Genomic DNA, 13,046 nt, shown 5'->3' with positions numbered 1-13,046 from the left:
CCAAGCTCATTAAATACAATAATATATCAATACTAGGCTTACCCCATAAGCCAATAACCAAATCTACCATATCGGGACATTTCAGTAGATTAGGGTTTATAACCTTGACAGTCCCAACTAACTATCTTACAATGATATTTACTTACAAATCTCACCAACAGGTTCGTAACAACACCATATCACGGATATGAGTATATATACACAACATATACTCAAATCTATCAAATACCAACAATAATGTTGTATAAAACAATTACATAATAACGTGGTAAATTATACCTCCACGGTCTCATAACTCGGCCAGTATCACACGTATATCGGTATAACTCCACCGATATGATATCACGTAAACGACTCCCGGGCAGCATCTCCGCTCAAATGCGTCAAAATCCTCCAAATGACATCAAAACACTCGTTTTATACTCTGCAAGCTCTCACATCGTGAGCATTATTAGCTCACGTCGTGAGCAGTGTCCAGACATATTCCTACCACGCGTCGCACTCTCCCGTCACGTGTCTCGTCGATTCATCGCGTCTCATGTCGTGAGAATCATTTGCTCACGTCGTGAGAGTCAAATGTAACGTCGCACTCCCCCTAAATTTGAGTACTACTCAATGTTCTTTTATGTAAAAAAATTTACACCATCTAATTTTGGTGATCTGATACTCCCAACACATACTTAAGGTTAACTTTTTTTGTGCGAGTTATTTTTTTCATTAAGTTCAAGATATGGGTGTTAAAAATGGAAGTAGGATCCTTAGAGCATCCTACTTTTACTAGGTGAGCATTTAGAGCTATATAAACTTGTTTATGTAAATTTGCATATTTGGCTTTTGTTTATATTACAAGTGTTGTATATTTTGTCTTTGTTTATCCTTCAACAAATAGAACATACCAAAATACACATTTTATGTATTTCCCAATAACATTGTAAAATAAAATCTATCAAAAAATGTGAAAATTAAACTTTAAAATAACATATTATATTGAAAAATTAATGCTTAAACTTCCACCGCAACGCGTGGCTGGAAAACCTCGTTCAGATGATATTACAATTGGAAATATTTATAGCATATAGGGTTTCAAAAGAAATCAATAAAATTAGATACTATTTCTCACATTCAATTGATTTAAAACAAACCAATAAACGCAGATTGCTTTTGTTTATTTATTACATTCAGACGATTTTTTAAATCAGGCTATCCCATCTAATATAATACCCTCATGATAACTTTAAAGAGAATGTTAGTGGGCAAGGTATTGTACTTGGTCATGTATAATGGATAAGTAGATAACCAACAAATTAGATTTTGTGGGCCCACACTAAATTATTTTTGACGTGTTTATTCCAATGACAAACTGATTACATTCGATAAATTTATGTGTTCTTTATATTTTTTAATGTGTTTTTAATCATGTAATGTTTTAGCATCTTGTTGTTTGAAACTTCGAATGATATAAATCAGAGATAGATTTAACTTGACTGCATCGGGGTTCATAAGGTCGCTTCACACGAAATAAAAGTAAGACTGGGTTTGACACTTGACAGCATGAATCCCGTAATTGATATGCATTCAATCGATTCAATCCCATATTTACATCTTTGGTCCCGGTCTTTTCTCCCTTCTCCGTATTTGTCCAAATGTCAAATTTCGTTTTATCATTTATACTTTTTGAAATTCCTATTTTGCCCCCCTCAAGTTTCATCGTATGTACATAATTTAATTTTGGTTATTTCTTTTTCATTATAGTTTTGATTTAATAACTTTACCCTATAATACATTTTTATTGGGAAATTAAGGAATCTAATGAGTTTTTCAAATGCCTTATTCTGGATGCCTCATTCCAGATTATTGTTCATATTCTGGAGTACTTTTTTTCATAACTTTTTCAAAAAATGTTCCATTCTAAATGCTGCATTATGAGTTTGACTTCAAATTCCGGAGTTATTATTATTATTTTTTTCATTTATGTTTGAAATATCCATTTCGCAATGTTTATGTCATTGTTTTTCAATTTTCAATAAAATGTCTTATTTTATGCAGTTATCATATATAGTTTATATTTATTATATTAGTTTAACTTTTTGTTAGATATAACTAAAAACGATTTCTTTTTTCGAAATTTTGGAAATTTTCATCAGATTTTAGATTTCTTGAAATTCCGAATGTATTTTTTCGAAATCCAAAATTTCAGTCTAGACTCTGAAATGTCATTTTGAAATGTTTTTTTTTTCAGAAAAATGTTTCTTTTATCGTTTGGAATGCACATTTTGGACCGATTATTTTTGCTAAAAACTATTTTTTTGAGTTATTCAAATTCAAATATGGCTAGATTACTTAATTCCATTTTTTATATCATAATAGTCATTACTAATGAATTAATTATTCATAAATATATTTTTTAAACATTAAGAAGAAAGATTTATTGATCAGAGGTTAGCAAGAAACTAGAGTACATTCAATTGATAAAATCTTTTTTAGGGTCAATACACCAATTTTGTCGGTTGACATTAACACCACTTTAAGCTCTAATTTATAACCCATTGACGAATGTGATGAGATGTGAACATCGCTATGTTGAAGATCTGATTGTTCTTATAGCTCCATATCACCCACACCATATCCCTGAGAATAGTATTGGTCATCTGATTTATTTTAATGTCACTCAAACGAGCAACAAAGAAATTATCCATGAAAATACATCCGTATGGCAGATCAGGCCACCACCCGATTGATTTTGATTCCACTCGAACTAGCAACATGGAAATTATCCATTGTGATTCATAAATTAATAGTTAATTATACATTTTATCAATGAAATATTTAGTCTGGGTGTTACACCTTATCCAACCTCTCCACTTAGACCAAAAACCCATATGAAAGACTTTATCCAAGAAGTAGCGGGCAATAAAAAAATGTAGAGGTATCATACGTAACTTTAATAGTAACACACCAGAAAAATTGCACTATGTTGAAAATTTTCTCAAAAATTTTTCATTCCCCCAAAAAATTTGAGGGGTAACATGAGCTACCTTCGTTCCCACTAAGCATTTTTGAAATCATCCTTAAACACCGTTAGTTTTAATCTATTTAATTTGTACCATTCGACTATCTCCTTTAACATCAAACTGTCGTATAAAATTTGATGCCCTTTTGTTAATGCTGACTGAGCCATGCTAATCATATCCCTAATAACATCAAATACATAAATTTTATGTTGGAAACCAATAAAACTAATGGTTATATTATTTTATAAATCATAGGTCGTGAAACTTCTTGGTTAACGCTATGAAATATGGATTACACCATTTTGCTATGACATTGTTTTCTTGAAACTGCATGACTACATTAACATCGTTCTTAACTAGCTTCCAAAACCACTTGAAAAACTCAAACATGAAGTCGTCTAGGACAAGCTTTATCAATCCGACGATCCTATATGGATTTTTGTTTCCAATCATGTAAAAGGATATTCAATAAGTTGAACGGATAGATTAATAAAAAACATTTTGTTGTGCTGGTTGAGGATTAATAAGAATCAGCTTCGTGTTTAACTTTAACACATGGTGGGTCTATAACACATTCCATGTCAACCATTATGCCACCAATCAAATTTGTTTTTTCATTCTACTAGTAAGTCCATGAAGATATTTAGATTTTTCATCATCTTCAATACCCCCACTCACTTTAGACTTTTGAGCTACATCGATGTTTTCAATGCGTTTAATATCTCTCAAATCTTTCATGGAATTAATCTGCATGTTCATGTTGGTTGTCATAACTATTTTATCTAGCTATCATAAATGTCACTAAGCTTCTTCCGAACGTCATCTTTTTTTTTTTTTTTTTTTTTTTTTTTTTTTCACATTGAATCTTCTTTTGTTCCACATACCAAGACTTCAATTTACTTTTTAGAAGTTCAGTTTTATTTAAAAAAAAATAATCATGTGATTATTCGATGATAGTGTCTTGGTTCCACGAGTTCCTACCACATCTTCAAACCCATCAATGAGAAACAGTGATTGAAAAAGTCTAAAATTACTTTTCCATAATCGATAACCAATTGTTGTAAGAGAATCGAATGGTGGTATAGACACTTTTTATCCAAAATGAACCCCATAATATTTTGAAAAATAACAACAAGGCCTTTTCATATAAGAAATTGATCAAACTTCCTTGTCTTGAAGCCCTACTTGTTAGACCAAATGAAAGAACGAACACTAAGAGGTGTGGGTGAACATTTGGACCGAACCAAACCAAATCAGACTAAATCTTGGACAAAATCGGTTTGGCAGAAATTAGTGTACCTTCGACCGGACCTGTTGAGGCTTATCAGGTCCATTTCTAGGTCTGAATTTTTCGGTTTTTATACAAGTAGTACCGGTACAACGTGTTGAAGCCCTACCGAAAGTTAGTTTATCTATTATGACTGTAGGGGTGCGCATTTGGACCGAACCAGACCGAACCGAATCTTAGACCACACCGGTTTGTCAAAAAATTGCTGGACCTTGGACCAAGTCTATTAGACCACACCTAAAGTTGTACCCGTTCAACGGGTATAAGAACCAGAAAACCGGACCCGGACCCGATTAGCTTCAAACTGGTCCAGTCCAAGGTCCACAAGATTCTCCGAAACCAGTCTGGTCCAAGAGCCGATCTGGTCCGGTCCAAATGCTACACCCTTAGTTGTGGGTACATGTATTAGTAGCAAGATTAGGAAGATAGCTTGACATCAAAATGATATACCAAGATATAACATATATGGGATCTTATTTTATATTGTATTAGCCACTAACCAAACTAAATGATCAAGAGTTTGAGAGTTGTCTAACTTTTATAGAGTTTTAAAATATTGGGTATTACTTGATTTTTTTTTGTAACGACCCAAAAATCACGACTAAAATTTTCTTTAAAAACATTACTAAAATCATATTTATAAAAACTGTATCATAAGTCATAACATAATTTTTCGAGTATTAATTCAAAACATAATCTCATTATCAGAGTCAAACATTCCCAGGCTAACTGACTATGGTGTGTGCACTGCAATCTTCCCGAACTCCTCTTTTGAAAACTGAGTACCTGAAACCAAAACTGAAAACCGTAAGCACGAAGCTTAGTGAGCTCCTCCAATCTACCACATACCATACAATAACATATAAAGCACATACTGGGCCTTGCCCACTGCATCGGACCAAGGTCCGGACTAACTGGGGCCTTGCCCCCTGCATCGGACCGAAGTCCGAAAACTGACTGGGACCTTGTCCCCTGCATCGGACCGAAGTCCGGACTAACTGACTGGGACCTTATCCCCTGCATCGGACCTAAGTCCGGACTAACTGGGGTCTTGCCCCCTGCATCGGACCGAAGTCTGGAAAACTGACTGGGACTTTGTCCCCTGCATCGAACCGAAGTCCGGACTCACTGAACAAAGCATAACATAAACGTATCAACTAGCATGAACACACATATACTGCATACTGCATCGGGCCGTAGCCCGGAACACATAACACATAAATCCTGTCTGAGCCACGAAGGCATCAAACATACTAACTACTGCATCGGACCGAAGTCCGAAAACTATTGCTAGCTAATCGGGCCGGCATTGTGGCCGTAGACCCGTTCCTACTGGAAGGAAACTCACCTGAACTGCTGAGTTCTACCGATAATCCTCTGGCTGCTAACCGACAATCCTTTGATCTGCTGCTCCTCCAGCTCTCCGAGCTACCAATATCAATATGACACTTAGTCTGACAGTCCTCTAAAAGTCAACTATGGTCAAAGTCAAAGTCCTGGTCACAGTCAACCTTCCGGGTTGACCCTACTCGTCGAGTCAGCCTACTGACTCGCCGATTTCATAAGCTCAGAAACCCCTTCATTCGCGACTCGACTCGCCGAGTCAGCCCTTGACTCGCTGAGTCTACCGATTTCCGAGTCCTGACCTGACCAACTCACTGAGTCCCCACTCAACTCATTGATCCGAGTCTTAACTCGAAGGGGTTGGGGTTTCGCGACTTGACTCGCCAAGTCCAAGAACAAACTCGCCGAGTCCGAGGCAATCTTCAACAGACTCGCCGAGTTGTTCGTCCAACTCGTCGAGTTCATCTCCATCTTCATACTACTCTCCGAGTCCACTCGAAGGACTCGTCGAGTCTATTCAGTCCTTCATATATTCAGAGGCTTTTGAGTCATGCATGGACTCCAAACTATAGATCCACTCTTCTAAACCCTATTCCTTACATAAAGTGGCAAACTTTACGTGTAGCTAAGGAGATCTAGGCTCAAAACACTATAAACTAGGGTTTGAGACAAAGGGGCTTAACAATCAACCCATAGACTGATGCTTTATCATTCACTAGGCCAATATACACATAGATCTGAAGTAGCAACTTCAGATCTGGGCTTCTAACTCGAAATGGTTCATAAACTTGTCCTAAAAGCCCCAAATCTCATGATAAAGGTTGATCTATATGCAAAAGAGGGAAGGTAGCGACTCATTACCTTCAAATGTTCTGGAAGACGTCACAAACTCTGGATCTACTGCCAATCCTTGAATCCCCAATGGGTGTCTTCTTCCTTCTTCCTTCAAATCACCCAAAATGGCAAGAAAGCTTGAATGAGCAACAATGGAGGCTTAGGGTTTCTAGTTCTGGACTATAGGGGCCGCAAATGAGCCCTAGGGAAGAGAATAAGATGCTTAAATAGGGTACCAAGTCCCAAAATTAGGGTTTCCCAACCCAGACTAGACTCGCCGAGTCCACTTGCCGACTCGCCGAGTCGGTCACTTACTTTACACCCGGATCCTGCTCCGACTCGCCGAGTTCCTTCCTAGACTCGCCGAGTCAACCCTCTTTAACTTAGGTTTTCTCCTTTCCTTTCTTGACCTTTCAGATTTCGGGTGTTACATTTTTGTTATTTAAACGCAATTTAAAAAATGTTTTTGACTTTAGGTCTTCAGGTATAATGAGCACGCACGAGGCTCGTCGAGGTCGACGTGGCCACGAACAACGGCCGTACACATTATCCCCACCCTCCGTGGTTGCTTGTTGTCGTGGAGGATTGTGGTCACCACCACATTTGACCACAAACTCTTTCTCTCTGCATTCTTTCTCCTTCTTGTATTCTTTCTCGCTTTGACCACGATTTCCTCCCGTGCACACTATCCCGATTGCAAGGGGAAGAGTTGTGGTGGTGGAAGACGGTGGTGGTTGTGAAGACCATTATGGATGGCCTTAGAAAACCATATATCATCAACATTGTGAAAATCATTCTTCGTTCATTTGTTAAGTTTGACTTCCAATGCAAAACATTCAACTATAAAATAAACAAAACACGATATATATCATTTTTTTTCTACATTAATCCTGATGAACCTTTCATGGTGAATGAGGTCCAATGCAAAACATTCAACTATAAAATAAACAAAACACGATATATATCATTTTTTTTCTACATTAATCCTGATGAACCTTTAATGGTGAATGAGGTCCTTTTTTTACGTTCAGGTCGAGAGTCTTTATTTTAACACGTCTTGAGCTTTGTCTTCTTTCAAACACAATATCTTTATATTTTTACTTATAGGGTTCATAAATATTATGTAATTAAATATATTATAGCATACAATCATCTAAAATCTGTTTAAATTAACGATCTTCACCATAAGGAGGGGGTAATTAGTACGTGACCCGAACTCCTTGGTATCTAAGAATTTCTCCGATAAGCTCCCCTCTCCCTGACCCAACATACCTCCCACATATCTCTCCATCTCTAATAAACAAAAAGGTTGGGACCTCAACAACCTCCATATCTTTCAAGAACTGCATACAACTATCGTTCTCATCTCCATTCATTCTTGCAAAAACTGCATTATCCATTTGTTTTGATAACTTTAACACCGTAGGGTATACCTTCACGCAAGGGCCACAATGTTTTAGGCCAACGTCAAGGACAATTAGCTTTTGATCTGTCTTGTGATCGGCTATTAGCTTCTCAACATCTTCTCTGTTATGGAGTTGTACCTAAGTACAATACACACAATTAAAACATATGAATATACGTTTATTTAATTCTTAACAACTTCATGCAAATGTGTAAAATAATTATTATATGCCACATATATATACATCCATAAAAAGTTCACATTTAGAAATATGTAGAAATAATTAATAACTAAAAATAATAAATTTAGAAAAATAATAAAAATGATCTTTTATAGTTTCAAACTAATAAGGGTGAGTTAAAAAAGTTTCTATGGAAAAACTAAGGTAATTAAAAAACCGTTGAACAATTAATAGACAAAAATTAAGATATATCAAATGAATTTGAAAAATTAAGAACCTATCTCTTAATTAAAAAATTTAAGGGCTAGCTAACCAAGAGCTCCTAAATCCTTTGTACAGGGTCATGACACGAGACCTTCACATTACAAAAATATCACCATACGATGTTAAAAAAATCCACATCTGAATCCCTTCGGTTACTTGAAAATCTCATAAAAATGGTTACATATTATTTGTGATATTGGATATTGATACCATATGACTCTTTAATCTTAAGTATTAATTATTAAATATTCTCTATGTTATCTACCTTTTCCTTTTGTTATCTTATTCTAAATTAACTTTTTATGTTTTAGTTAAGAGTTCAAGAGTGATATACTATCTTAGGCCTGGAAATTTAATGACAAATTAAGACTGGAACACTATAATTTTAATTTTGATTCCTGTTAACCTCGCTATCATATCGATAATTTTGAAGTTTTGGTCAGAACTTATTTTACTGAGTCTTTGTTAATGAAGACTTTAAACGTTTTATTAGTATTTATATATTTTCATCTATTTATATGTCAAGTTAATTAGTATCAAGTTTCCTTTGAGTACATAGAATCAAAGCAGTTTATAAAATTCTAAAAGGAAAAAAAGTTATGCTTTAAAGAGGATGATCGAAAATCTTACCACGCCTGAGTGACTGTCACCATAGTACAAAACATCACCCATCAACATATCAGGCCCAATCCCTTCTTCTTCATGGATCTTCTCCATGTTCTTGTAGAAGCTAAAATGAGGCACCTTTTCTATCTTCTCTCTCCGGCAAAGCTCTCTCGTCTCATCGGATTCATCACCCATCACCAGCAGAAATACCACGTCGCTGCATGTCTTGCTTAAATTCACCATGAACGGATACATCTTGCTGCTCTCCTTGCTGTGACTTGCTGCATATTCAACCACGACTAGCTTCTGTTTGGCGTCACGTAACGCCGTCTCGAACTCCTCCACTGTGTGGATGTGCTGTACTTTGTCTTCTTCCTTGGTTTTGGCAGCTCCACCACCGGCGCTGTCTTTTTCTACGTTGGATGTGGTAGCAGCGGCTTTTATCATGGATATTGGTTGTAGGGAAATTTTGGGTTTGGTGGGGAAGAACGATTGGAGTTTAGGGTTGTAACCCCAAGAGAAAGTATTGAGTTTGGTTGTGAAGTACAGATTTTGAGGGGGATTGATCATAAGGTTTGTGAAGGCTGCCATTGTTGGACGGAGAAACGGAAGGTCGTTGTATGTAATGACTGTGGTGGAGGTGGGAGGCGGTGGGAAAGGAAGAAGAGAAGATGGGTTGAAAAAGAGGTGGAATGAGGTGTTGAAATCAAGCAAGGAATGATGGTAACCACTCGTTTAGTTTGAAGCTCATCCACCATTGTCCACCATTCATTTTGATTTTTTTTGGTTTTCTTCTTTGATTTTATATATTAGTGTTGATAAAAAAATCTAATTATATAATTTGAGGATGCCAATATTTTAGAATAATAATTGGCCTTAATTTTGAGCTTCTAACCATTCAAGTTTTAAACAATATTTCTTTTAGCAAATAACTTAAAAATGACTATCTTTGGATAAGGAAATATTCCATAATATCAACTTATCTAGTGACTCCATGACTCATTAATGGTGTAAGCAACTTGTACCAATATTATTTTTAACAAACTATGAAAACATCAAGAGATACCATTATCTAGCTTATTTATTTGAGATAATGTCACTTTAGCACAATGAAGATTTAAGTTTGATCCGATTTAACCATTTATGTTTGTTTTACACAATAGACCATCTAATTTTTACTGTACATGTCAATTAAGATATTATTGTTAGTTTTTAACTGTTCCTCTGTTAACCAATTATTCTAAATTACATAAATAGCCCTTACGATTACAAAATTTATTCGTAGCTTGTAACATCCGAAAAACACAACCAATTTAAAATTTTCAAAGCAACCCGATTTTCATTAAAATGTTCACAAAAAGGTTTTCAATATAATTCATTTAAGTATTCCCAGAATCACGTTGTTACAAAATCATGAGGAACGGTACGATCGCGCCTTCGCCTTGCCACAGTCTCCTGAAGAACCTGAAAAACATTAAACCACAACTGTAAGCCCGAAAGCTTAGTGAGATACCCCCAAAATACCAACCACGCATACGCCTTTCCAGGCCATGACCTTCCGGTCCAGAACATATAAATCATACATAACAAAACAGATCATAGAACAGTCATGCATATCAGGTCTATCGTGACTGGTCCGCCTTATCAGGCCTTCAGTCCGTCGGATCCATCCTCCGGGTCTAGTCATGTCCTCCGAGTCTACAGTGGGGTTGGTCCGCCCGCATTGGGCCTTCAACCCACCTGGTCCACTCTCCGAGTCTACAGTGTGACTGGTCCGCCCTCATCGGGCCTTCAGTCATCCTGGTCCACTCTCCGAGCCTCGGCACGTCTGGTCCGCCCTCGTGGGGCCTACAGCCTATCCGGACCGCTCGCTGGGCCTTCGGAACAACCGGTCCGCCCTGGGTATCTTGGCCTACAGCACGAAGCAGGACCCGCCTCAACCCATCTCTAGTCCAAACAACCATGTGCACAAAACATACAGTCATATAACAGTCATAATCAACAAACCGAGTAAACAGATCACATAGCATATCATTACCATAACCGGGCTACCGCCCTATTCGATCACTAGCATAGCATTACTCAGCATATCGAGAACTGACCTTTACAAGGTCACCTAGCATGTACCATCCTAACTACCAGGATGCAGACACAACCAGCACTAACATGATAAACGTAACTGAATCTCAATACAATAAAGGGCCGGCCTTGGTGCCTTAGACCCTGTTGATATAGTGAGGATAACTCACCTCGAACTGACGGCTGAAAAGATAAGATCCCGCTGCTCCGAACTCTGACACAACTCCTCCACTGAACATCAACAATAACCCAATAAACTCCCATGATTACCAAAATACCCCTGGAAGACAACTGGTCAAATCCTTGGTCAAGGACAAGGTCAAAGTCAACCCCTGACTGACCCTACTCGCCGAGTCAACCCTATGACTCGCCGAGTCCCCATACTCAGAACTTCGCTTAACCCGCGACCTAACTCGCCGAGTCACCCCAAGACTCGCCGAGTTCAACGACTCTGAGTCCACTCGCCCTTGACTCACCGATTCCTTAAGATTCCCTTTCTACACGTCGAGTATCCCCTTTTTACTCGACGAGTTCCTCCTGGAAGAATCGTGGGGCCACCCCGACTCAACTCGCCGAGTCTGAAGAACGACTCGACGAGTCCCAGTTAATCTTCAAGCTACTCGCCGAGTCTGAAGAACAACTCGGCGAGTCCATGCCATGCAGACGAGCAACTGCTTCCTGAATTACGAATGGTCCCGAGATATACAATAATGGGACTTTCTGGGCTTCTAAACATCTTATTACTGGGGTATAAACGTCTCGGTAATAACATAATAACCCATCTAATCACTAAGTGGGTTTCATAAACCCTAGATTCGTATACACATCAAAATAACAGAAATGGTCCGAGTGTTACCTGAAAACGCACTCTCTGTGTCCCCCAAACCTCAGGACTCGATCCTCCTTGATATTCCTTTGGCCAAATTCTTCTTCTTCTTGCCTAACAAGTTCTTCCAAGTTCCAATAGCTTTCTCCCTTGCTCTAGACGTCCACAACGATTAGGGTTCTTCTCAATCGACCAAAAGACGGACAATGACGGCCTAAGGGCGTTATATACGATCCAAAACCGAACGGTTAGGGTTTCTGCTGAACAGCGTCGACTCGCCGAGTCCATATCTGGACTCGTCGAGTCCAGTCGCGAACCCGCGACCAAGTCTGCGATCCTACTCGGCGAGTCTAGGCTCCAACTCGCCGAGTCCCCTCTTAAATCACCCCCAAAACATAATTATATCAATATCTGAAATTCCGGGCTGTTACAACTCTCCCCCACTTAAATTAGGCTTCGCCCTCGAAGCCTTCAGCATCTCATCTTCAATCTACTTCCCACTCTGCGCCACTTGACCTTGACCGAACCAAGCCCCTCAAAGTACAACCATAGAACCAGAAGCTCACTTTCTCATCCCATACGGTGTTCCCACCACCTACTCAAACCGGCACCCACTGTACCCTCCGATAACCACACTCAACAACCGAGAATTACCCATGATGCCTTACTGCTCCTATTCTCATCTTCCACTTGACTCACATGGCTATAAAGCCACGCACCCTCGGATTCCCGATCCAAATTCCACCCTACCCTTACCATAACGACCGAAAGACGCATTCTTCCATTTCGGAGCAACTCCCCCGAGTTCTCCTATCGCAATCACACCTACATGCCGATCTAGCTCTAGCACCCTCAGGTGCGGATAACCTGATATATAGACGATATCCTCAACATCCTTCCAGGATAAACCACTGATACATACCCAGAACCCTGATCATGATCTCACTGAGAGTCCAAAACTCTTGCTCTGCATCCCTTCCTAACTCCTCTCCCTGACTCCACGTCGCGATATTCCCTCTGCGCCCAACGCAACATATCGAGTCGAATAAACTCATATTCCGCCGCTGCAACACACTACTCAAAGATCATCGACGGACCACTGCGATCGCAACTCTGCACTGCCGCTTTCACCTCCGTGAAACCCCACTTGTCTGCCCAGCCACCATGACAGGCACCATGGTGCTCATTCTACGCCACATTACCACTTT

General features: G+C 38.7%; 1 protein-coding gene across 1 annotated transcript; it reads right to left on the bottom strand.

Moving 5' to 3' along the window:
* Positions 1-7,540: 7,540 nt before the first annotated feature.
* Positions 7,541-9,685, bottom strand: LOC111903876 (thioredoxin-like protein CDSP32, chloroplastic). Its single transcript, XM_023899643.3, has 2 exons — positions 8,958-9,685; positions 7,541-8,021 (listed from the first exon to the last, which is right to left on the bottom strand). Exons 1-2 carry the CDS (start codon positions 9,522-9,524, stop codon positions 7,677-7,679), a joined length of 912 nt encoding a protein of 303 aa, XP_023755411.1. The 5' UTR covers positions 9,525-9,685; the 3' UTR covers positions 7,541-7,676.
* Positions 9,686-13,046: the final 3,361 nt, after the last annotated feature.

Source organism: Lactuca sativa, chromosome 9 (assembly GCF_002870075.4).
Source record: "Lactuca sativa cultivar Salinas chromosome 9, Lsat_Salinas_v11, whole genome shotgun sequence".
NCBI lineage: Eukaryota > Viridiplantae > Streptophyta > Magnoliopsida > Asterales > Asteraceae > Lactuca > Lactuca sativa.
The sequence above is the reverse complement of the archived record's forward strand: the minus strand, read 5'-3'. Positions and strand labels throughout refer to the sequence as shown.

Bases quoted from the DNA above. Each gene is read 5' to 3' on its own strand.
- LOC111903876 (XM_023899643.3), bottom strand. From the start codon at position 9,524: ATGGCAGCCTTCACAAACCTTATGATCAATCCCCCTCAAAATCTGTAC. The intron at 8,022-8,957 runs GTAAGATTTTCG...TATTGTACTTAG, and splicing joins GTGACAGTCACTCAGGCGTG to GTACAACTCCATAACAGAGA.